General features: G+C 40.4%; 3 protein-coding genes across 4 annotated transcripts in view; 1 reads left to right on the top strand and 2 right to left on the bottom strand.

The window, feature by feature from the left end:
• Positions 1-1,507: 1,507 nt before the first annotated feature.
• On the bottom strand, positions 1,508-6,965 carry fbxo2 (F-box protein 2). The gene is made up of 6 exons (XM_053653013.1): positions 5,879-6,965; positions 3,699-3,769; positions 3,472-3,598; positions 3,262-3,354; positions 3,009-3,147; positions 1,508-2,666 (listed from the first exon to the last, which is right to left on the bottom strand). The coding sequence occupies exons 2-6, from the start codon at positions 3,733-3,735 to the stop codon at positions 2,532-2,534; spliced, it is 531 nt and encodes a 176-aa protein (XP_053508988.1). The 5' UTR covers positions 3,736-3,769; positions 5,879-6,965; the 3' UTR covers positions 1,508-2,531.
• Positions 6,966-7,209: 244 nt separating this feature from the next.
• phf13 (PHD finger protein 13) lies at positions 7,210-14,275 on the top strand. 2 transcript variants are annotated; one of them, XM_053653011.1, is made up of 5 exons: positions 7,210-7,386; positions 8,110-8,200; positions 10,020-10,121; positions 11,195-11,858; positions 13,505-14,275. In XM_053653011.1, the coding sequence occupies exons 2-5, from the start codon at positions 8,159-8,161 to the stop codon at positions 13,729-13,731; spliced, it is 1,035 nt and encodes a 344-aa protein (XP_053508986.1). In that variant the 5' UTR covers positions 7,210-7,386; positions 8,110-8,158; the 3' UTR covers positions 13,732-14,275. The 2 variants fall into 2 exon arrangements, with proteins under 2 accessions (XP_053508986.1, XP_053508987.1); XM_053653012.1 differs by lacking the exon at positions 7,210-7,386 and adding an exon at positions 7,953-8,024.
• A 4,012-nt stretch (positions 14,276-18,287) lies between these two features.
• Positions 18,288-25,591, bottom strand: part of LOC128625289 (dnaJ homolog subfamily C member 11) — a 9,629-nt gene continuing 2,325 nt past the window's right edge. The window contains exons 5-16 of the mRNA XM_053653487.1: positions 25,347-25,475; positions 25,142-25,264; positions 24,861-24,934; positions 24,501-24,690; positions 24,326-24,411; positions 24,114-24,230; positions 23,126-23,281; positions 22,972-23,041; positions 21,871-21,928; positions 21,166-21,308; positions 20,948-21,077; positions 18,288-20,868 (exon numbers count right to left, since the gene is read on the bottom strand). Of these exons, the coding sequence (XP_053509462.1) occupies positions 20,843-20,868; positions 20,948-21,077; positions 21,166-21,308; positions 21,871-21,928; positions 22,972-23,041; positions 23,126-23,281; positions 24,114-24,230; positions 24,326-24,411; positions 24,501-24,690; positions 24,861-24,934; positions 25,142-25,264; positions 25,347-25,475 (1,302 nt within the window). The 3' untranslated portion in view covers positions 18,288-20,842. The remainder of the gene's footprint in view (positions 20,869-20,947; positions 21,078-21,165; positions 21,309-21,870; positions 21,929-22,971; positions 23,042-23,125; positions 23,282-24,113; positions 24,231-24,325; positions 24,412-24,500; positions 24,691-24,860; positions 24,935-25,141; positions 25,265-25,346; positions 25,476-25,591) is intronic.

Genomic DNA, 25,591 nt, shown 5'->3' with positions numbered 1-25,591 from the left:
GTACAGCTTCAGTTATTTCCAGTTTTCGTTTGATGTATTAAAGATTTTTGTCAGTTTATAGAGACCGCATGGAAAAAGTTCTCGCTGTGTCCTGGCTTTCACTTGTGTTTTACAGAGTCTCGACGTTGACTGCGTTCACCAATTTCCACTGATGATGTTATTTAATAAATACACATTTTATTAACAAGAAGTAATACACTGCACATAGTTTTACCTGCTTTCAGTCAGACTTGTTTTATTTCATACATGCAAGTGTGTGGAGTTTGTGTATGAAGGCTGCACGGCCTCTAATCCTCCCGTTTTCGCTCACTCGATGTATTTAGCTGTCACACGGAGAGACGCTTCATCATAACGCAAGCGTGCATCTGTCAGGAGGAAACACCGGGGTGTCAGTCTGTCACCAGGGCTTTAACTCCCTCTCAAAAGGCTTTGGCCTCGGCTCTGTTTTCATTGGCTCGCTTTGCTTCGACAGATTGCTTCTGTTCCACTAGGTCACCACCAGGAGGCGCATAAATTACTCTCCTGGCAGGACTTGTACCCAGTGCAAAAGTTTGCACACCCCAAATGGTTTCGAACATCCTCGAATTCTTTGTATACCCCTCCCCAAAAAAACTCTAGATGTTGAAATGGAAATGTGGGTGGAAAGAAAGCATAAAAAGTCGGTAGGAAAGAACTGCTGAAGCTGCTGCGTTTTGGATGGAGTATGTGATTCGTGTTCAGAAAAATTTTAAACAGAATTTTTTTAAAAAATAATAATTTTAGTCCTTGGGTGCGTCTCATTCAGCTCCCTAGTTCGGTAGTCAGGGCGCTGATCAGGGAGGCAGCCATTTTAAGTTGTGTCTCTTTAAGTGCAGTGAAACGTCCGCTCCCTAAAAAAAAATCCCACAATGCACCGCATAAACCCATGTTCCATTACTGGAAATGGTGTCATATTTTCTAAAGCCTCTTGGCTCGAAACAAAACGGTGGACGAACTCTCGGCTGACTTCGTCTACGAACATAAGTAGCTCGTTATTGTCATCGTGGCTCTCGAATGATTATTTATGCTAGCGATTTTTTACTTTATTTGACATTCTATATATGGTTTGTTTGAGTTTTAACGACTTGATTTTTACAAATCCACTAGCTAGCCTAAGATTCTGCTTGAAGTACCATGACATGACGTATAACGTCAGAAAGATACCGGTCCTGTTTTACGATCACAAGTACATAGTCATGTCGCCGGAAACCGAGTCATCTGCGTCCCAACGTGTCGTGAACCAGGGTCCTTACCAGTACCAGTACTGACCTTGTGTACAGGATATACCAATTCACCACCTACTGTAGAGGGAGCTGATCGAGACGCACCCTTTGTCATAATGAAGGAACATCTCGTACGCCAATCGTTTCAGCGGTTAAAGTAAATTGTCTAAGGGGTGTCAAAACTTTTGCACTCAACTCTACTGCATGAAAATGTTTGCCTGTAAGGACAAACGATTCCCTTAAGATTAGAAATAGTAGACAGGAAACATGGCATACGTTTTTTTTATTTGGTCGTGTTTTCTTTTACTAGCGGTCAGGAACAGCCTGACTGGTGTGTGTTCACAGAGTGTTTTATTCTTCTTATTATTACTATTATGAGTGTGAGTAGAGGTAGCTGTTAGTAGATGCACACATTCAGCAGTAATAAGTCTATACAGTGCACAATGCATATACGCTTCACGCTCTATCTAGGATGCTAAAAGCTCAGTAAGCGACTCAAATAGATCTTACTAATAACCTCTAGAGCAGTGGTTCTCAAACTTTGTGCATTCAGGGACCGCTTTAATAACAGGTTTAGTGTTTAATGTCTGTTTATAGGAGCTTTTTAAATTATTATTTGTGAACTTTCCACAGACAGAACACATTTTCATTTAGATTTCGAAGTTCAACTGATTACAGGAGCTGAATAATACATATTTTAGTCGTGGTCGTGAGTAAGAACAACTTTTTAAAGCAGCGTATCTGGTTATAGTACATCTCAGTTTCTATTATTTTACCTTATAATAATAGTTTTCCATCGCTGTGTCGTCTTTTATGTCTTAAATTCTCGTTATCTCTTGCCTGTTGCTGTAAAACTGGGATTTCACACCTGGGACTAATCAAGTGTTAACTTATATTATCTTTAAAAAATTTTTTTTTTTTAAAGAAGGAATGATTGGACAATTTGGATCAATGCATCAATGGAAAAGGTTCAACAATCATAAATCGAGTATTATCTAAAAAAAAAAAAAAAAAAAAAAAAAAAGAGTTATTTCTCAAATAGAGCTGGTTTTAATTCTGATACGTTTAAAACATTCCTTCTCTTCATCATTGCCATTGCTTTATTAACGGTAGATCTACGCCAGATTCAGGACGGTGCTGGTCACGTGTCAGTCGGAGCCTGAGGTTTATGCTCTCACTTCACGGTCCCTGGGCGGTCCCCACGTTGAGAACCACTGCTCTACCGTAGGTTCTAGACGCTCTAGATCGTGGTTAGGCTATTATCGGATCCGTGCGACTCTCCATAGACTTCTAGATGTCTATCGTGACGGAGCTCCCGGTCACTCTCACGCCAAACCAGCCGTTCCAGTATTTGGTGTCCTTTCCACCGTGCTCAAAAGAGATGAAGCGCAAACCCGGGCCGTAGTCAGTAAACGTGTGGGTCACCTGCGAAGAGAACGTTCATTTCAGCGCATGGTGACACCGTGATACACAGCCGGATATCGTTTCGGTTAGGATTGTACTTTCTGTCTCACGTTACAGGCACATTTAAGAAATAACACATGCGTCGAGTGATATTTACATACGATAATACGATAGTAGGACGTATTAAGGACGTAGGTCCTTAATGATATCCACTAGACGTAACATACCACCAATAGAAGGCAACAAATTACCAGTGGAGACCATTACAGTTTCCGTTATAACCATTAAAACCATTACAAATTCTATGAGCGTTTCTCTTGTTTTTTTTTTCAGCAGGGAGGAAAGTGGTTTTGGATCTCGTACCTGTCTCCATGAGCAGTCATCAGTGTCCGGGTCAATGGTCACAATCTCGGGCTTGTACTCCTGCAACACCTCCTTATTCTCATCCAGGAGACAGACGGATATCTGGTACATACAGCCACAGTCTGTTCGGCTACAGTACCTAAACACACACACAGAGACAAAAACAAGGTGTGAAGCTCTGTCTACCTTCTAGCACTCAGAAGTAAACATGTCTAAGCTGTAGTGCGAGGTTGAAACAGGACACTCTGTTTACCAGTCCTCAATTGTGACCGCTGGCTGACTGTCCAAGTCATCAGGAGCGTAGCCTTCTGCCACGAGATCAATCGTCTGACTCTTAAGACACAGTCTGAAACAGTGATCATCGATAGGTGTTAACAGACATACACACACACACACACACACACACACACACACACACACACACACACGTTATAAATCCTCTGAACTGAACTCTCTCTCTCACTCGAAGGAGGTGGAGAAGAATTTGGTTACAGCCTCGTTGCTGAACTCATGTCCACAATCTCCGGGCATGTCCTCCACGCACCACTGGGTTCCTCCGTTCTCCGTCAGGTCCCAGAAATCCGTCATCTCTGCCATCGAGAGGAAACTGCATCAATATGGGAAAAACTACGGGGCGTTGAGCTTTACTCAGACAAAATGAAACACGACAGAGATATCGATATATTTTACCTTCTCCATTTGGATTTTTCAGAAGATTTCTTGCCATCTTTGTATTATTTACCACGTCCCTGTAAGTAAACCTGCTCACAAAACAAATGGTGCAAAAAAAGAGGAATACGTCAATATTATGTATAATAAAGTAGTATTGATATTTTTCCCAGAAATGAATTTAACTCTGTTTGAACTACTAACATGATTAAAATTCTAATGGTTTCCACTACAAATACCATTACAAACCATCAGCTGTTAACCATTAAAACCATTACCAAATGGTTTCCATTACATAATAGGACGTATTAAGGACGTAGGTCCTTAATGGTATCCACTAGACGTAACATGCCACCAATAGAAGGTAACAAATTACCAGTAGAGACCATTACAGTATGAGAGTTTCTATTGTGTTATATATATATATATATATATATATATATATATATATTACCTTGACAAACACAGTGTTGTTGAAAGACAAACACCGTGTAATCCCTGTCAACAAATATACTAAACAGGCGAGTGAAGGACAGAGCCAGACCCGAGAAACGACAAGGACACACAACTGAATAACGGACTGTTAATATTAATAACATTAATAACAGTTTAATGTAATATGACAAGAAACAACTGGTTAATGGAAACAATAAGGCCATTAAAAAAAGTGTACTGGGTGTTTTTGTTTGTTTGTTTACAGATATTTTTATTTTTGGATAAACCTTTGTTTTTTGTTTGATATCCATGAGTATTTCTGTGAATATATTTGTGAAGTTTGTTTATTTATTTATGTTGTAACTTCTATCATTCTTGTTTAGGAAATGGTTAATAGAAACAAATGTTATATCTGACAGTTTATTATTTTAAAAAAACAACAACACATAATTAACTCTGATATATTTGATCATTTATTTATCTTTTCTTTCATTGTTCCTTTCTTTCCTTTTTCATTTTTCTTTTCTTTCTTACTTTATGAAAATTGGGCCATGCTCGACAGTGTTTTATTTAAAAACGAACAACAACAAAATAGTTGCTGTTTTTTAAATTTATATATTTGTTTGTTTGTTTGTTTATTCATTCATTCACTTATTCAGTCTCTCTCTCTCACACACACTCTCTTTCACTCACTCTCTTTCATTTGCTCTCTCTTTCTCTCACTCACTCTCTCATTCGCTCTCTCTCTCTCTCTCTCTCTCTCATTCGCTCTCTCTCATTCGCTCTCGCGCTCTCTCTCTCTCTCATTCTCTCTCTCTCTCTCTCTCTCTCTCTCTCTCTCTCTCTCTCTCAGCATTTTCACACTTGACCTGCATCCTTTAGTCTGCACCCAGGTCCGATTCGGAGCTCATTTGGGGTGGAGCTCAGAATTTCTATTTTGCTTTCACACAGAATTACTCCCAAACTGTGGCGCTACCCCATATTTGCATATGTATATCCCTTTTGTACACACAGATCTGCACAAGAATTTAGCTCACTTTAAAATTGAGCTTGACACCGATCTGCTCTTCGAATGAAGCTTTTGAGTGGAAGTTTCTTAAATATAAAAACTCTTCCGGGTTTTGCTTTTCCTGGAAGCAGCAGAAATCGATGGTGTCTCTGGAGAGTGTATGTTAGTACAGTTAGTACAGTTTGATCTACCAACATTGTGAAGCAGAGCACGTAACATGCAAATCAAACACCCAGTTTTCATAGTGCATATGTGTATAACTAGTTAACTGTAGAAGCTATATATAGAAACCACCTTCTAGTGTGAACTTGCCACTAGAACTCTAATATCACCATGCTTGAAACATAAGTTAAACCAAAAGAAGTAAGAAGTAAAATAAAAGGACTAGTTTATGTTACTTAGCGTGCAGTGATTTTGATTGTCCCAGATCACTATTTTCAAGAGGATGAGTGATCAAGTCTGGGAAGAAACTAAAATGTTTAAAAAGGATCTAAATGGTTACACAATACAATGACTCCTTCGTATGCATCACTGGTCATGGTGAATAAATGGCCATTGTGTGTGTGTGTGTGTGTGTTTGTTTTCCTCCCTGTGTGCTTCAAATCACTAGCCTGGCCCTGCTAATACTTCCTGCATGGTAATATAAAACCTGGACATGGACCTGAAGGTTAGTACGAACATGAACATGGCAGAACATTAAATAAACATATAACATGTACACGGCAAAAATGGGTAAAGATGCAAAAGTATTACTCACAGAGAGGAAAGAACAGATGAAGAGTCTTCTCACACACTGACTCAGCAATTGTCCTTCAGTTTGTCCGTGTGTATGAGCTCACACACACGCCCCAGCCTCTACCAGACAGAAACACAATGTCATGTGATCTGTTTCTCCTCCCCAACCTCTCTTTCCCTCTCCCTCTCTCTTTTTCTGTCTCCATGTGCATGTACTTGACACATCACAACTAATCCCTACCTCAGCATTAACGGCATTCCTTAAACAGCTGAAGCAAGGAAAAAAGGAAATCGATAGCAGCGCTCGACTCTATACACCATTTACAGCCCTGCTTCCTCTTCCTCAAATCTAAGAGCAGCCATGACAGTGATGCATCTTCTGTCTGTATACATGAATGTATTTTCTTGGTTTGAAGGTTGAAACAGCTCATGACAAATTACGGGAAAAGTAAGGGATAAAACACTCTGTGTCGTGTTGTTATAGTAAAAATAATCAGCACATCCTCTGAGTACACTACAGCCAAAAGTATGTGGACACCTGACCGTCACACCCATATGCGGTTCTTCCCCAAACTGTTGCCGCAAAGTTGGAGGCACACAATTGTATAGAACACCTTTGTACGCTGTAGCGTTACAATTTCCCTTCACTGGAACTACAAGGCCCCAAACACTGTTCCAGCATGACGATGCCCCTGTGCACAAAGCGAGCTCCATGAAGTCATGGTTGAAGAAGAAGACGCCGTTATTTGTCATTTTTTCTCGCATACCCCAGCTTGTTAGGAAGGGCACAGGGTCAGCCATGTTACAACTCCCCTGGAGCAGATAGAGTTAAGGGCTTTGCTGAAGGACCCAACAGTGGCAGTGCTGGGCCTTGAACCTGGGCCTGACCTTCTGATCAGTAACCCAGAGCTTTAACCTTCGAGCTGTTGAACCGCTGCTCATGGTTTGGCAAAAGCGGAGCGCCAGAACTCGAGTGTCCTGCACAGATCCCTGACCTCAACTCCACTGAACACCTTTGGGATGAACTGGAACCGGAGCCTCCTCACATCAACACCAGCGCCTGATCTCAACCTTACTAATGCTCTTGTAGCTAAATGAACACAAATCCCCACAGCCACGCTCAAAAAAAAAATCTAGTGAAAAGCCTTCCCAGAAGAGACAGTGGAGCTTGTTATACGAGTAAAATGGGACTAAATCTGGAATGGGACGTTCAACATGTACATATAAGTGTAATAGTCAGGTGTCCACAAATACTTTTGGTTATATACTGTAGAGTGCATTTTATCCCTTTCGTTTGCGGATCCTGCGCAGACCCGTTTGCCGTGTGGATCTGCTTGAATGCATCCTCTGAAGCCGCAGCCTGGCCGCTATGCTCGGGGGGGTGTTTGTAGCTTTTTGAAGCTTTACGCTTGTTTTTAGTGCCACTTCACTGTCACCCCATCAGACCTTGCAAATTCACGTCAAATTGGAAATTTACACCTGGCGGCCTATCGACTGGATGTCTGCCATCGCTTGGGTCGTCGATCTGAGGTACAAACGTCAACTTCATTTAGCAGGAATTTAACTTTTACTCGACTGTAACTCCATGAGTAGTTAGACGGCTAGTCAGGTTAATCATGCTAGCTTACACTTGACGTCTTGTTTATAGCGCTTTGAACAGGTCTTACTCGGTGTTATTTCACAAAACACGCTTTATTTAAAGTGCAACGATTGCACTAACGCAGTGTCGTCAACAACAAGAACAACAACAACAATCAGTTGTTTACCGATAGCTGTCAGCGGCGTTAGCATTAGCGTTAGTGCTAGTTCGATGTGGACAGCTGGATAAAGTTAACGCGCTGGCTTTAGACAAGTCATAACTCGATAGATTATTCAGAAATCGAGTTAGATGATATGCATTAATGCATAAAATCTTTAATATGACCGTAACGACAGAGATTAGCGCAAACATGGCTGAATTTACGTATCTGGCTAGTTACCTTGCTGTTAATAATTAACAGTGTTTATAAGTATTGTTATAGATATGATAATAAGCTGCATAGCAGATGAGACATGTCTAACATGTGTATATAGACAATCTAAGCAAAAAAACAACAAACAAATCAAGTATAATTCTGGAAACTAGCCTGATTTAGCTTCTGCATTTGACTCCCATGAATACTCTCCTGGTATATTTTTTAATCTGTAACGTTTTAATCAGATTAAACAACTTAATCTGCTCCTGACATATTTATTGTCTCTTAAACTTTGCAGAACATAATTTGAACGGAATTTCACATTATTTCCACTCCACTTGATAGAAATGGACAACTCCGACGTTAAAACAGCTGCTTTTGACTCACAGGTACGATGTATATTTTTATTTATTTGTGTATAATTTTAAACATTGTAATATTTCCAAGGATAGATATTATTGTGAAAATGATAGTGTGTGCGGTTTTTAAAATAATAATAATTGTTGTCTTAACGCTGCCTAGCAAAGAAGTTTGCTAGCTGTGTGTAATAACTAGCACGGAAAAAAAACTGCTTGTGTGTTTAAAATGTTTGTTAAAAGTGTTAAATTGGCCTCTGTCTTGTTAGTTAGTCAGTCAGTCGAGAATTAACCCAGTGTACAGGTGGGTTTTTAAAATTAGATATATATATATACATGTATATATACACATATACATATATATAATATATAAATCGCGTTAATAGTTCCAGTTTGCTAGTTTTTGGTTGTTGTTTTTTTCATGCTAGTCGCTGTTCGGTGAGGCTAGGAAAGAAATCGACTTTTCACGAAAGTGTCACGGCTTGTACTCGTTTCAACAGAGTATATTTAAGTAACATTAACATATATAACTTGTACGTATTTCTTTTGGGGGGATTTAAAAGAAAATTTTAACCGAAGTGTGAGTCTTGCTAGCATAACAAATAAACAACAAACATGACGCGTTTTTTTTTTTGTGTGACTAGCCAGTTAGCGGCTTTTCTTTTTCGTCGATTCGCGACATTTAAAAAAAAAATGTCATGTAGTAAATATTGACGTAGTTTTTATTATTATTATTTTGGAAACGTATTAAACGAGAGAACGTGTCATTTATATATATATATATAAATGTTATGTTGTGTATGCTAAGTCGTTCAGTCAGTGACGCGGTTTAGCGAGAACTAGCATTGCCTGTTTGGTGCTAATATAAAGAAGTATATTTTAACAAACAAATTTTAATCGGCTCAGGTTCTGGATAATACTGTTATGGTTTTAAAAAAGCGTAAGTAAAGCCGTGTCATCATTATAACGCTGCGTTCTCGCGTTGCTAATGTGACAGGTGGTCCATATTAGCAAAGGACACCGTTTCGATGTATTTATTTAATATTGCTAAGAGGTTAAAATATATACAAATACGTATCGTGTTTGTTTTGTAGCAATATTAACGTGTCTGTGTGATTCGCGAACGTTAAAACTTTTATATTCCTTCGTCTAAACTTAATGTTTTCTAGGGTGGGAGGGGAAAAAAAAAGTTGCCGATAATCCCGTTAGCTCACTGGAGATGCTGCTGTTATGGTGGTGAAATCTCGCGATATTCTACACTGTACGACGCGGCGCTGTTGAATCCTCGTATCTGATTGGTCAGAGAGGTTTTTATAGTGGTAGTAGTAGTGGCGCTTCAAATCACACGTTATCGTTTCTATAGTAACAGCTCATTCATGGAGACTTGTACTGCGTGCGATGCACTAATAATAAACATACATATATATATTAGATAGATAGATAGATAAAATAGAGACATTTTCCTGTAAGAGGGACATTTATTTAACATTTATAGAAGGAGTCTAAAGTGTCAGGGCTTTTTTTTAAAAAATTGACTTAGAGACAGGAGTTTAAGCACAACGTTTAAATGTAACTGTAAATGGTAAAAAGTACAACGTGTTGTTCTGTAATAAATTAAAATGTATAATCCTGAGCACCTCACGGTAACCGAGCGACTCTCGGTTGCAAAGTTATTTGATGAGAGGCGTCTGGTCGCCGATAAGTTTTCGGACGAGGTGTGCTCCGGCGCGGCGCTTCCTGCCATGTCCATATCCCACACCCTTACGTCGGCCCAGGAAAATACGCGATATGTGATCACTGTCTGACGTCTCTTCGTCTAATTTGTACGATATTAATTGTGTCCTGAACGCAGGGTTACAGTCCAACATGCAAAAGGAAACGGACGGTGGAAGATTTCAACAAGTTTTGCACGTTTGTCCTGGCCTATGCAGGTTATATTCCATATCCACAGGAGGTGAGTAGAGTGTTCATTTTAAAATCTGTGTGTGTGTGTGTGTGTGTGTGTGTGTGTGTGAGAAACTCTCAGCATGGCGAAAGGACCAGGTTTGTGTCACCGACAGCCGAGAAACGACGTTTGAACTAGGACTACAACTAACGATTATTTTCATAATTGTTAGGCAATTAATCGAATAAGCTATTAATCGGATGGGGCGGGGCAAACTTTCAGTACCCTTTTTTTGTTTATTTAAAATAAAATCCACAAACTGAGTGTTACAAATATAAACTACTACTATCACAACTATTTGTCCAAAACAGAAAAGAACCCAATACACACACTCACACACCAGAATATATATTATTAATTTAGGACTGTAGTTTAATTTGATGCTTTTTGTGCATCCATAAAAATAATGCATAAATACTGTAAAATACACATTTTTTATATATATATATATATATATATATATATATATATATATGTGTGTGTGTGTGTGTGTATATATATATATGTATGTGTGTGTGTGTGTGTGTGTGTGTGTGTGTGTGTATATATATATATGTATGTATGTATGTGTGCGTGTGTGTGTGTGTATTTTGTAGTATTTATGCATCATTTTTTATGGATGCACAAAAAGGACTGAACTAAACTACAGTCCTAAATAAATAATACCAGCAAAAAAAAAAAATGGATGGATCAGATATCAGAGGAACAAAAGAGTGAATTCAATCCGATCCTGTAACAAATGGAAAGGATTGGATTTGGAGCTGCAAATTTTTTTTATATGTATAAAGAGACTTGTTGTTAGGATTGATTTTCATTACATTTTATATTAGTAAAAAAATTGTGTGTGTATGTATGTATGTGTGTGTGTGTATGTTTATATATATATATATATATATATATATATATATATATATATATATATATATATATATACTTTTTTCTGCACTGATTGACACATGTATGCAGAGTGTAGTAATTTTCTTAATTAAATCCCAGATGGTGCTGGTATTATACAGTCTAAAACCAGCTTTCACCCTGAGGAAGTTTAACTGGTTTCTATAAAACCTCCTCCGTTTTTGCAGGAGGCGCCGCTCAGGAGCAGCTCGAGTCCTCCCAACAGCACGGGCAGCACGGCAGATAGCGACGGCCTTCCCTCACCCGATCAGCCTCCGCACAAAAGCCGCAAGAGCTTCGGTGGCTTCAAGAGGCCCGCGAACGACGAGCCAAGGCTCCACAAGCAGCCCAAATCGACGGACTTCCTCTTGGAGGGATGCAAGAAGACCGACAAAATGAAGAAGAAGAAAAAGAAGCCGACGGAGAACGTCAAGTCCGACGAGTCCAGCGTGTTCCCGCCGTTTCCCCCCGGCACCAGAGTGGAGCTTTCCGCTTTCGGTCGCACCGTCAAGGAGGAGCCGGAGGATTACATCAGCATCTCGACGCCGCCTTCGTACACTGAGCACTCCGCTCACCCCAGCAGCAGCTCTCCGCACCGTAATGGCTCTCACGGCACCGTAGGCTGCAAAAAGGAACCAGAGGCCGAGCGGGCGTGCTGGGATTCCCCGGCCAGCTTGGGAATGGAGTCCAGAGGCGAGAGCAGAGAGAGACTGGCGCTGCCTGACGGAGAAGCCGTGGTCATGAAGATGGAGGGATGTCCCGGCACTAGAACGGTGATACGGCAGGGAAAGCAGGTGGTGTTCCGCGATGAAGACGGATCCGCCGACGACGAGGACATCATGGTCGACTCAGGCAAGTTCACAGACATAATTACTTAAAGTCAGGGTTTTCGACTTGAAAGCTTTCTATCAGAGAGCGTGAAGGAATCGAGGCTGAGTAAAGCGTCCTGAGTAAAATCACCCGTGAACTCTGACCCGAGACAACGTTTGTGACTAAACGATCTTTACCGTAATCTTAAACTTTGATGAAACAAAACACTGTGATGTAGCTGCTAGTGCTGGGAAACACGACGCCATAGTACAAGTCATGTAATGATTTGATAGTAAAATTCTATACCTTTTTAAAATTGTTAAAATATTTACAGAATGAAAAAAAAAATCCTTCTTTCAGTGTTAAATACAGCCCTAATTCCAAAAAAGTTTGGACACTGTGTAAAATGTAAATTAAAACAGAATGCAGCGATTTGCAGATCTCATAAACCCATATTTACTTTTCCAGCCTTTTGTTGCCCCGTCCTAACTTTTTTGAGACGTGTTGCGGCCATCAAATTCAAAATGACCTTTTTTTTTTTTCTTAAAAGGGTACATTTACTGAATTTAAACATTTGATATGTTTTCTATGTTCTACTGTGAATAACGTCTGGGTTTATGAGACTTGCAATTCGTTGCGTTCTGTTTTTATTTATATTTTACGCAGCGTCCCAACTTTTTTGGAATTGGGGTTGTATTTTGTGTACTGTTTTAGACATAAAGTATCAAACAGGTTTTTTTGCGGGGAGGTTGTTAGCACAGGTCGACCGATACTTGCCAATAACTGATTAATCAACTGATAGTTTTTACTATCGATACCGAATCCAAACATAACACACAAAGTAAAGTATTGCTGAACCTTATTATGAAAACGTCCTGATTTTATTTTATTTTTAAAATAAAAGATAGACATCCAAACTGACCCAAAAGTAACACTGCAAATAACAAATAAAAACACAGAAGTCCAAAAGTTAGCACGTTCGCCTCACACCTCCAGGGTCAGGGAATCGATTCCCACCGTGGCCCTGTGTGTGCAGAGTTTGCATGTTCTTCCCTTGCTGCGGGGGGTTTCCTCCGGGTACTCCGGTTTCCTCCCCCAGTCCAAAGACATGCATGGTAGGCTGATTGGCGTGTCTGTTGTGTATGAATGGGTGTGTGAATGTGTATGTGATTGTGCCCTGCGATGGATTGGTGGCCTGTCCAGGGTGTACCCCGCCTTGGGCCCGATGCTCCCTGGGATAGGCTCCAGGTTCCCCGTGACCCTGAAAAGGAGTAAGCCGTAGAAGATGGATGGATGGAAGACCAAAACGAATCAAAAACACTTCAAAGAGCACAACAAAATTTGCCAAGTTTTATTTTGCCTCTAGAGGTCGTTCTCATACTGTATAATGACAGCAGACCTGTCTCAGCCGCTCCCGCAAATCACGCGACCAGGGAAAACTATCGCTGCAGATTTTTGCCAGCCAAAAAAAAAAAAAAAGATAGTTCCGGCAATCAGTTATCGGAGCTGATAAATCGGTCGACCTCTAAATAGCAAAGTTATATACGTGATGCGTAGATCGTGATCGTAGAAACAACGTCGATCATGATATGATGTTTTATTTCACCTCTTCAAGCGTCACACGGTGTAATGATGGTGTCATGACAAGCCATGTTTTGATCACGTTCTAATCCGTTCTCCGGTTACAGATGACGACTCGTGGGACCTGGTGACGTGTTTCTGTATGAAGCCCTTCGCCGGCAGGGCGATGATTGAATGCAACCAGTGCAACACCTGGATCCACCTGTCCTGCGCCAAAATCCGCAAGTCCAACGTCCCGGAGACGTACACCTGCCAGCAGTGCAAAGACTCCAAATTTGACATTCGGCGCTCGAACCGCTCGCGCATGGGCTCTCGAAAGCACCTTCTGGACTGACATCGCTCGTGCCCCTCCCCCGAGTACGAACTCTGATCGAGACCGGAGATGAGTACAGAAGAGGAAGGGCTCGGACTGCGTTATTAACTTTGCCCCCCCCCCCCCCCCCCCCCAGTTTTATATATCGTCCACCTTCCTAACTGTTTTTTGTTTGTTTGTTTGCGTAAGGCAATCATAACCTCCTTAGTCGATGCATTAAAGAGGAAAGATTCTACAGAGGTTTCAAAATGGACGTCATGTTCTCGAAGGCTTTTATGAGACGCTTTCGACAGGAACGAGGACGATGGATTGCACTTGTTTTTGTGGGTTTTTTTTTTTTTTTTTAATCTTGATTAATTTTTCAAAAAGGGAGCGTTTGTACCCAAAGCTTTGAAAACTGTGTGCGTATTCGTTCAAAGTGTTGTGTTCGACTTATTTCGTTGTGGAACTTTCTGGAATCCCAAAATGTCTATAGAGTTATAGTGAAAATAATAATAATAATAATAATAATAATAATAATAGCGGTGCAGAATCTGTCCTTGAGTGAATAATCGAAGAGAAATTCCTGGTTTTTGTATTTGTTTTTTGTTGTTAGTTTTTTTTTGTCCTCAGCAAAGCGCTGATTTTCAGGTTTATTAAGTGTCAAAAAAGCTACCCAAGTGTGCGTATTGTCCCAATCTGGGACGTCCTGTTTAAACACCCTCAGTGATTTTTGTTCTTGGCTTTATTAACAGAAAGCTCAGTGCTAACTTTTTTTGAATTTTTTTCTCACAGACACGCTGTGTTGTGTTCTGTTTTATTTTTATCGTGAACCTTTTACACAAGTGATATTTGAGACTTTTTGTCATGGCTCCTACATTTATTGCCCAGAAGCAAAAACAAAATGACTTTATATTTTATTCCCGTGTTCTCTGACGATGGACTTGGAACCAACGTGAACTTGCAAAGATTTCTTAACTTAATCGTTTCCACTCACGTTATTTTCAGTTTATATTTTCCTAGATTCTAGCTAGCTGGGTTTTTTGTTTTTTTCTTTGACTTGACTTGGAAACTCGTAATCACGTCACTTTTGAGCTACAAAGCAGGGGGAAACCGCCACCCCCCCTACCACGCCACAGACGCATCAATGAAAGCTAGCTAGCTAACATTTTGTGAAAGTCTTTCCGAGTAGGAATTTCCGTATTGATCCGTATCGCATTTTCTTTTTCGTTTTGTTTTTTCCAAGTCGGAGGTGGGATGCTACTAGCTTTAGTCGAATGCACATCACTGCACATTTCGCTCGCCGTTTCTCACGTCAGTTCAACTATTCAAAATACCGTAGCGAGACATATTTATTGCACTATTCCATGCTTTCTATGGCATTTTTACGAATATTTATTTTCCCCTGTGTGTCCTTTTTAAAATAACGATTTTTTTGTCTCCTCCTCGTTAAATACCGCACATGACGACAGTTTGCCATGGTATGGTGCTCAGTGTCTTCGGTTTATAACTTTATCCCGTTTTGGATCTCAACACTGCCTTCACGTGCTCGTAGAACTGTCGTATTTATTTCCCTTGCTCATTCACTCACTTACAAAGTCTTTCCGAATATTTTTCTGTTGTGTGTGGGGGAAAAAAAACAAGGAACGAGATGACGGTTAAAGACACAAGTCCAATCAGCGATGACTGAAAAGTATTTATGATCAACAAGGAGCACGAATGCGTCCTCATGACGACGTTCGTGTGTCACTGGAACTTCTTAAGCCAGCCCACATCCCCCCCATCCCTTTTGTTTTTATGATTCAGAAGGACTGATTCGAGAACCGTCGTGTTACGGTACTTTTTAACCGCACACGAAGGCAGCGCAGAGCTCCTTCACTGTTCTACAAGACTGTAGAATTAACCACTTTTATATATTCTTCCTTCCTCAGCCTGTCTGTCTTCAGTACGTGTACGAACATCTCCCTCAGCGGTGCTCCCCATAACGGAAACGTCTCCAGAGATATCCTTGATTTTAGACGTTCCAGTGATTATTTATTCAGATCGTTTAGTTCTCTCAGGCCCTCGTTTCCAGTAACTCGGGATGAAAGACTCGCGCGAACCCTCCGTTAGCGTTCACTTTTTTTATACACTTTCAGTTGATAAAGATTTTGTCCCAACGTGGCATTTTCCTTTTCTTCTTCCCTTTCGTTCGTTTTGTACGATCAGTGCATTCTGTTTGTATATATAACGTCACCGATAGTTCACGGCTGTCCTCGGAAGGGATCTCACCGTGGTAGGCTTGGAGATGGGAGCGCTGGGGCGGAGAGAGAGAGAGAGAGAGAGAGAAAGAGAGAGAGAGCGAGAGCGACGGAGGAAGAGAATGAAGGTTTCTGTGAAACTGATGTAAATAAAGATCTTATGAGAATTTAATGGTGATCAGTGTGTGATGTGGAGACTTATTTTATTAATTCATTTTATTTTATTATTTAATTGTTTGACTAACATTTTCTGCAGGGGTGATATATATATAATGTATATTTTTAAAAATATTCGGACGTAAAATTATTTAAATAGCGTTTTGGGTGGGTTTGTGGGGTTGGCTTCTTTTATTTATTTCAGTTTGAATTATAATTACAGTGCTGTGAAAGTATTTCACCCCACCCTGATTTTTCTGGGTGTTTTTTTGTGTACAGGTGCATCTAAAAAAAAAAAAAAATTAGAAGATCGTGGAAAAGTTCACTTTTTTCCCGTAATTTAATTCAAAAAGTGGAACTTTTCGTATATTCTAGATTCATTACACATAGTGTAATATTTGAGGCCTTTTTTTGTTTTGTTTTAATCTTGATGCTTATGGTTCATGGAAATCAGTCAAAAATCCAGTATCTCAAAATATTAGAATAAAGAATTTATAATGCAGAAATGTTGACCTGAGAAGACTCTAATCAGATAATTAACTCAAAACACATGCAAAGGTTTCCTGAGCCTTTAAAAAGAACTGGATCGTTGCTCAGTAGTCCAAAGTCCTCTTTTCAGATTATAGTAAATTTTGCATTTCATTTGGAAATCAAGGTCCCAGAGTCTGGAGGAAGAGTGGAGAGTTAAAGAATCCAAGTTGCTTGAAGTCCAGTGTGAAGTTTCCACAGTCAGTGATGATTTGAGGTGCCATGTCATCTGCTGGTGTTGGTCCACTGTGTTTTCTCAAGTCGAGAGTCGATGTAGTGTCTACCAGGAGATTTTACAGCACTTCATGCTTCCATCTGTTGATGAGCTTTATGGAGATGCTGATTTCCTTTTCCAGCAGGACTTGGCACCTGCCCACAGTGCCAAAACTACTAGTAACTGGTTTTCTGAACATGGTATTGCTGTGCTTGATTGGCCAGCCGACTCGCCTGACCCGAACCCCATAGAGAATCTATGAGAGACACCAACTCCAACAATACAGACGAGCTGAAGGCCGCTATCAAAGCAACCTGGGCTTCCAGAACACCTCAGCAGTGCCACAGGCTGATTGCCTCCATGCCACGCCGCAATGGTCATTCCTGCAAAAGGATTAAAGCCCTGACTGGGTATCAGCGCCTAAATTAACATACTTTTCACAAGGTCGACATTTCTGTATTATAAATTCTTTATTCTAATATTTTGAGAGACTGGAGTTTTGATTGCAGTGAGCTGTAAGCATCGAGATTAAAACAAAAAAAAGACTCGAAGTATTTCACTTTACGTGTAATGTAACATTTTTCAAAACACGAATATGTCGAGTAGATTTACAAATTCAAACGACAGATTACATCCAGGTGTAACGATTCACATTTTAATGTTTACTTACAATTCAGATATACATCTGCTTTGTACACGAACGTATAGAGACGAGTACGTTACAGAAGGGAATGTTAACAGTGAGGAAATATGGGTTTTAAGGAGAGGGGGGAAAAAGGAAACCCTCAGGGGTTGAGTTGCTGAAGGAATGAGTTCATTTTTGATAAAACCTTGTTGATACACACGAGAGTGTTGGACGTAGCGACGGCTGTTTGGTTGTTTTATTTCTTTAGTGAGTCAGATCATTTGACTCGGCTCACTGATAAGAGTCGACTCTTCTAAAAGGATTGGCGACATAAAGCGAGGTTTTCAGAATAAATGAGGACGTAGGGTCTAGGGCTGGGCAATATGATGTTATGATATCCATATCGTGATTAATTATGTCACACATCGGTATTTACAGAAGCCCTAATAGGCCCTGCGTCATTTTATTAATTTTTTTCCTTTCTTGATTTCTCATGATCATATTACTTCCACGTTAGTGTTGGACACTCGCAAAGGATGCTGTCGGGTCCACGATTTTATCATCGGAGACAAGATGGCGAAGACTATCATGCAACACCAGTCCCGTTCACAAGGCACAAGATTTCCTCCTGATAAAACTAAGCTGTGGAAAAAAGCAAGAAAGAAAAAATAATAACGCATGGCCTCTTAGGGCTTCCATAATTATATCTTAATATTTCATTTTTTTATAATTACAAATCAGATGCAGCTAATTTATATTCTTTATTTTAATGATCAATCGAATCTTTAACTCATCATTATTTTAGACATAAAACATTTTAAAATGAAGCATGACTGTTTTGTGGTAAGTTCTTAGCAAAAGTTATTGCATATCGTGATGCATATCGTGTATCGTAAAAACATCACGTATGGTGGTATGGTATTTTTGTCATATCGGACAGCATTGGAGAGCACGTTTGAGAGAGCACGTTTTGACAGCAGAGGACTTGTGTTAAAATATGATTTGAAAACTCCGACCTTGACCGCGATAAAGCGCTTAACTGAAGCTGGATAAATGATTCACACAAACAGACAGTTCAGATGATAAAATGGAAGAAGCATTTTGATTAAAGTCACTCTGTGAGAGTAAAATGCATTGCCCACATATACAAAAATAAAAGCGGAAAATTAACAATAATGAACAAAACCACCGGTTATGCGAGTCGGCTCACTTAAGTCAGAGTCGAATCAGAGTCGACTCCTTCAAACAACTTGTGTAGACGGATCAACGATTCTTTCGTATATTTATTTATACGTTGTCAGTAACTTGATTCTTTATTCTCAGACAGTGCTTTAACTGATTTATTTGTTTAAATTTTGGGATTTGAAAGTTTGAAAGGACGGATCTGTTTTTGTAAAACAAAAAAATAAATAAGAAAAAAGAATGAAGAATTAGTGACATTTGTGTACACTCGGCCCAGTTTAGTTTCACACGTCACAAAGTTATATTCCGGTTATATTCAAGTACCATAATCGTAACTACATGCATTCATGACATAAAAATAATAAATACAGTATTCAAGTGATGACAATAGAAAACGAACTCGCAAAAAAAAAAAGGATAAGGTTAAAAAGAAAATCATTTTATAATAACTATGACAAGGGTTTATGAATGATACACAGGAACATATGCAATACTATGTACATATAGAGTTCAATGAATAACATGGCGTTTGAGGGAAATATCGCTTTTCTGGTTCGCAAGTGTGTCAGTAAACGCCGTACAAACCAATAAGGGATAGAAATCCATTTTCTCTCGCTCCGTTTGTGCAAAATAACATTTAGTTTCAAGTTAGGGCGATAAGAAACTACGGATAATTATGACATGTAGAATAATAATAATATACCTTCTCTATAACGTGCTCTTTGGAATCGATGCTTTACAGCAGAAAAAGGAGAAATAAATAATATATTCGCTTAAAATAATTTTCTTTTAAAATGTAAAAACTCATTTTTACATAACCTAAAGTGCCCAAGTGTTCAATTCAGTGTATTTACTGCCCAAATCAGAATTTTTTGTTTTGTTAGGTTGTTCACACGATATTTTCCCACATACACCCCGATATCCATCTAAACATGTCGCTCATTTATGTGGAAGAGGGCAGATAGCACTACAGGTGAACATACACGTGCCGTTCCATGGGCATTTTTGATACTTCTGTTTCTGTGAACTGTTACAGAGCAACTACTGGCAAGAAATTTCTAAGAAACGACTCAAGTCTGATCTAATCTAACGTAATCCGATTTAATTCTCTCGCGCTATACTGTGTAACACGTGTAAGTGTGTTATATCATCGCGTAACAGTCGTGAAGTTGCAAAGACAACTTTCATCGTTTTTTACTTTTTCTCTGCAATTTGGTTGCTCGCCAAAACCCCGCCCACCTGCCCGCCAGATCTGCCCCATCATACGACAGCTACAGCCGGGGCAGATAAAGGCTTCCTTCGAGACACATGAAGCCAGACGTGTGCATCTCGTCACAGTGTAGCGAAAAACACTCTGAGGGAACAGCGCCGTCCACCCTCTTCCACATACATGAGCTCACAGACACCTATGATTGGCTAGTGCTGCTTTGATTGACAGGAGAGAGAGTATGCCCCTCCCACCCAGAGAGATCACAGGTAATTCTCTTGTTATTCTATTTTGTATCTCAGGAACGTTATGAGAAAGATTTACCACGAAATCAAATCATAGTGAAAATAAAATGTTGTGTTTTAGAGCTTGTTGCATTTTGTAGATACTCTTATTTTGAATTTTAGTCGATTATTTCTGAGGAAAAAGGGGAAAAGCTTTTGATGGCTCATCGTGCTTGTTCGTCCAATCAAACGCTCTCTAGTGTGCGCACATCCCATCTCCATAAACGAAAAACAAAAATACAACCAAAACGAGACACAATCCCAGGTCGAAAAACTTCTACAAGATTCAAAAACAAGTACTCTTTACACGCTCAACTGTGATTTGCTAATTCAGGAGGAGGAAGGGAGTAGCTCAAGTGCTACTGGCTAAATCCCACAAGCACACTGACAAGCTTCCTCCCTGACTTCCTGTTTTTTTTTTTTTTTCTTCGTTTTTTTTTTATGTCAAGGTCAGGAAGTGTTAAAACAGGTTCCACGTTCCGGATTCGGTTTTACGAATCCTACGTTAGAGCTCTACCTCATAACTGTGCCCGGAATTCTTTTCTAAAACATCTTCATCATGGATATGATTCCGATATACAGGATAATGAAAAGGTGGCGGGGTTTACACGCACAAATTCACCCGGGGGAGGGGGAATAAATAAATCAGACAGCCCTTTGGATCTCCCGTTAGTGGATGTCCATCGTCCGTCTGTTGCACACGTGTCGGGCGGACTCCTATGTCTCGGCTTCTATCCTGTGTGCTGCAGTGTGAAAGAGGAAAATGTCAGCATCGTAAATACAATGTAAAATCGTAACCCCCATCCCCCAAACCACACTCACATTGCTTGGGTATCCGAAGAGCTTCAGTGTCTCCAGACAGCACTTGGTGCAGGACTCCTCTGAACTGGTACAGCACCTTCAGGCTCTTCTCTTCTCCCACGCACGGATCGTAGAAGCCGGGCAATCCCGCCTGAGAGAGCAGCCCAGGGGCAAACGCAAGGTCAGTGTTATAATTCAGGATAAAATTCAACATGTGGAGATGCTGACGTAGGTCTGACCTTCGACGCCTCGGTGAGGATGAGTTTGGAATCTTTGACCAGGCACTGCAGAGGCACCGTCACGTCGATGACCTTCGCTCGCTCCTGTTTCTGGCTGGTGTCCATCACAAACTTGCCGTACCAGGCGTTCAAGACAATGAGGCCTGAGAGGAAAACAAAAGACCGCAGGACGTGTCTAAGGGCGCACATAAGCGTTCGGACCGTTTCACTTTTGTTATTTAGATAAGACTTCCAGTGTATACCGTATATCCGATTCAAATCGACTGGGAAGATTTCACCCGACGAGAAACCATCGTGGTGAAGGAGAGAAGAGCTTCATAAAGTTCAACTTTATTAAACACTTTGAATGGGGGAAATAAATTTTTAAAAAGCCACAGAGCTTCAGTCAAGATCTTCCAAATCCCTGTCGGTACATTTATTTCGATAATATGCAGACGGAAAGTTCACGGAACCACGAATAATCCTCCCACTCTCGGATTAAAGATAAAGCAGATGAGAGGAAAGCCCGAAGTCATATGAAAAGAGTTGCAGGACGACACGAAAGCAGCAGGAACAGCAGTGACACGGAGAACAATAAGCGGCGCGTGTCACTTTCCATAACAGATATACAGTCTGAACTGGAAGTTTAATCACCTCACTGTAATTATTTGAAATCGAAATCGAGCATCCAGACTGAGACTTGATTGTAATGTGCTGTAAGTTCACCCATTTTGGACTCCTCTGCTTTGATGATTCTTCGCACCGACTCCTGCATCAGTACCACCTGCAAACAGGCAACACGATTTACTCGTTCTCTCCAAAAATCCATGCAGATGCATTAAAAGAAAAGAAAAGAAAAGGCAGCACTTGACATTAAGGTTCTCCTAACATACACTTGTTTATACTTTTAACAAATAATCGTCTTTGAGCATTAATAAACCGTACGTAATGTCGTTAAAGTGAGTGAACACACGTATTAATTGCTGTTTGTTTGTTTGATGTTACACCCGTATATGCCTGCCGTTATTTATTTTGATATTTTATCCAATCTATGACTAAAAACATAAATCCACGTACATTTTACAGCATGTTACTCGTGTGCTCTGGAACTCGTTCTTATACAATTTTTTTATTTGCTTGTTTTTGCCAATTAACCTTTAAACATTAAGGATTTACAGTAGTTCTTATTGGGGACTGAACATATTTTTATTTTACTCCTAAAGTTAATAATTTAAAGCTTATAGTTCAAATTACTTCTAAATATAATTCCAGGAGAACTTTTCACCGGCTTGTTCTTGATCGATTCGATTTATTACATCCCGGTTTTATCTCGGTTATACGTCCAGTTACCACTTTTAATCCGGGTTACACTTGCAATTTTCATTAGAATTAATCACAAACGAGTCAGAAATTACACCTCTTTAGCTATCAAATAAAATCCACACAAACCATCAGCCTCAAGCATTTCTAATCAACATAATCCAACTATATTATGCTGTATAATCAATCATTTATGTAATAATTTGGCTATGTATTTATTGTTTATTATTTCACTTACTGAGCTTTTAACCGATATAACACATTAGGTACAAGCTCAATTTATTTATCATTTTATTAGTTACATGTATTACAAAAGGATTTCAGTTAAATGGTCTGCATTTACAATTAAGTCACACTTAAAAGTGTTAAATTATTGAAATTTAAAATTGAAAAATAAAGCACCTTTCAATCAATCACAAAGCTAATTTTCAGTACTCACGTTTCAAAAAGCTCTCAGTTATAAACCCTGTTAAACGGACGGTAAGCATTGTGTTCGCGAATACTTACGGCGGATTCGGCTTCCTGCCTCTTCTTGGCTATATCTGTTGCCGAGTTCACTCTGTGCTTTTCCAGCTCCCTGATAAACACAAACACAATCACACATGAAAATGTAAATTATAAACGCTCTCATTTACGTTCCATACAGCCAACGAAGACTTACTGTTCCTTTTGGGCGTGTACATAAGGCGTGATTATAAGCTTCTGGACCGCTAAGTAGACAACCAGAGGGCCGAAGGTGGCATAAAAGACAGCACTGGGCAAGATTTGGTCCGTCAGGTGGATGGGGACAAGGTACGTCTGACTGGCTCGGTTTAACCTGGAAGAGGAAAAGGAAACCGGTTAACTGAACAACTCAACAAATGATACCTAAAGCAACTCAAATCGATACCGTCTCACGCTGACTAGGGGATATCGATGAAACATTTCATCTTTATAGAACGAAATCTTTTATTTCCCCCCACTACAACATGACGAATTTACGAGAGAAATGGCGGGACGATTTGGATCAGGTTTTGTCCATCACGGTATGTATGACTCGCCTCCCACAACACCACCACAACTATCGCAGGAGCAAAAAGACCATTTCATTCCATGCCAATCTCACACGCTTTTCAAGCAAACTCAGGAAGGGAAGAGGAAGTAAAACATGATGTAAATAATTATGATGATATAGGTATGATATAGAAAGGTCGCTGGATGATTACGGAGAAATAAGTGATAGTTCAGTTGAATCTTACACAGTCTGACCTGGGACATGAAGAGAACGAGAAGCGTAGTGAAGCGTACATAATTACAGAGAAGAAGAACTACAGATTAAAATGTCGAGATTATAAATTATAACTCAAGATAACAGCTTGCATGTTATGTAATGATGTGTTGTATATATTTTTCTGGTCCTTCTTGTTTTGTCTGCAGGTTAGAGAAGACGTTTCTGTTCCAGTCTCCGCTGCTGAGCTAGACTGGCCATGTCTATGTAAAAAAAAAGCTCAGACATGAGACAGGCATTCAGCTGTCTGCGCAGACCTCATCTTTGACCTCATAAACGTTAGTCGGGCTAAAAGAGGAACTGGGACAATGACAGTGTGATCCATGGAGGTCTTCTGGACCGCGCGTTCAGATTTTAAAAGAGCTAAAACAGACATCCCAACCTGATTTTCAGAGAGACTCCTTGAGGTACCCCAATGCTGACTGTCGCTGAGAGAACGCTGTGTCTGCTGATCTTCCTCTCGGCGCTGTATTCCACCACTGTCCCAAAGAAGCCGGTCCTGAACCAGAGCAAAGCAGGTGGGATCAGAGTCACACGCATCTTCTAACAGAAAACATCATGGAATGATGCATGCATATGAGGTATCAGGCCTACTTGACAGAACCCTTGACCTTGGTTTGGTCTTCATCTTGGAATTTGTACTGATAGCTCATCATCAGGTAAGAATGAGGCATGCCAAGCTGAGAAGAGGAAAAAAAAACAAGGAGGAATCAGATTTAGGTTCGGTATTTATTCGCTTCGGCGAGACGGAGACGTACGCAGGTGTCACCTGGAAGGCCAGGGTGAAGTGGCTGGTCTTGGTGTCTCGGACAATGCTGGTGGTCATGGCCGACTCGCTGCCCCAGCGCCACTGCAGGTAGCCCATGGTGTTCTGGTCCAGGTGGCGCGCCATCATGGTGCTGGCGCTTGGCCGGACGCCACGAGAGGAGAACTGCGTACTGCACTGTGCGGTCACAAAGCTGAAAACATGATAACAAAGACAGAGAAGCATAAAAAAACACAAACAGAGCTCCTCGGTTACCTTGTTAGAATATTTTATTGTTTCTATAGTAACAGTGCATTTGTAGATACTTGGGTGGTTAACGATTTAGCTTTAGAAGCTTATTAAAAACAGATCGCTGAGACTTACCATCGTGCGGTGACGTTCCGAAACACTTTCAGTCCAAAAAGAGGCCCTCTGATGTCTCCGGCCCCGAACTCTAGCTGAAAAACACACGAACATCAGAAGTTAACACAAGATTATTTGTATTTATACAATAGCACTGGCTGTCGAATCTCGAGAGACAGGTTTATAAATATATATGCAGGCGGTCGTTTTCCATAAGGAGATGTCTATGTAAGATTTACGGAAGGAGTCTCCAGTGTCGACTCTTTTGTAACAAGACAAGCTGTGTTTTTGACGAACGTTACCTCTCCCCAGCCGTGTGTCGATGTGACTCGTCTCAGACACAGGTTGATGTTACCTCCACCGTTCCCGTTGTGCGTGGTCAGAGAGCCTGAAAGGACGGCCGTATCCGTCGTTGTCAAGGGGGCCTGGAACATAAGAATGCACCGCGTCATACTCGACTCGTCACACATGTGCACGCTGGCACGGTGCTCTTAAGGCTTTGCTTACTTCGACGGATTGTGATATGTGCATCCTGTTGATCTCGATGTGAGGGAACCCTCCTCCTGGCGTTTCCTCAAAATCTTCTTCGTAACAATCGAACAGGTCTGTGGCGTCTATTCCTACGCTGATGGTGCCCTGAACGAACACAGGACAAACAAAGGACTTTCACTTTCAATTCTGTTCAAGCTTTCTCACCGCTGTGATTGACAGGAGACGGAGTCTATACCATCCGTCCCATTTAGAAACCACAG

Source organism: Ictalurus furcatus, chromosome 21, assembly GCF_023375685.1.
Source record: "Ictalurus furcatus strain D&B chromosome 21, Billie_1.0, whole genome shotgun sequence".
In the NCBI taxonomy this organism is placed as follows: domain Eukaryota; kingdom Metazoa; phylum Chordata; class Actinopteri; order Siluriformes; family Ictaluridae; genus Ictalurus; species Ictalurus furcatus.
The sequence above is the reverse complement of the archived record's forward strand: the minus strand, read 5'-3'. Positions and strand labels throughout refer to the sequence as shown.

What these genes read in the sequence shown, in the direction of transcription:
- fbxo2 (XM_053653013.1), bottom strand. Translation starts at nt 3,735, where the DNA reads ATGGCAAGAAATCTTCTGAAAAATCCAAATGGAGAAG. An exon ending in GCGGTCACAATTGAGGACTG is followed by an intron (nt 3,148 to 3,261) that starts GTAAACAGAGTG and finishes GTGTGTGTTTAG; the next exon opens with GTACTGTAGCCGAACAGACT. An exon ending in ATGACTGCTCATGGAGACAG is followed by an intron (nt 2,667 to 3,008) that starts GTACGAGATCCA and finishes TTCTCTTCGCAG; the next exon opens with GTGACCCACACGTTTACTGA.
- phf13 (XM_053653011.1), top strand. Translation starts at nt 8,159, where the DNA reads ATGGACAACTCCGACGTTAAAACAGCTGCTTTTGACTCACAG. An exon ending in CAGCTGCTTTTGACTCACAG is followed by an intron (nt 8,201 to 10,019) that starts GTACGATGTATA and finishes TCCTGAACGCAG; the next exon opens with GGTTACAGTCCAACATGCAA. An exon ending in ATATTCCATATCCACAGGAG is followed by an intron (nt 10,122 to 11,194) that starts GTGAGTAGAGTG and finishes CCGTTTTTGCAG; the next exon opens with GAGGCGCCGCTCAGGAGCAG.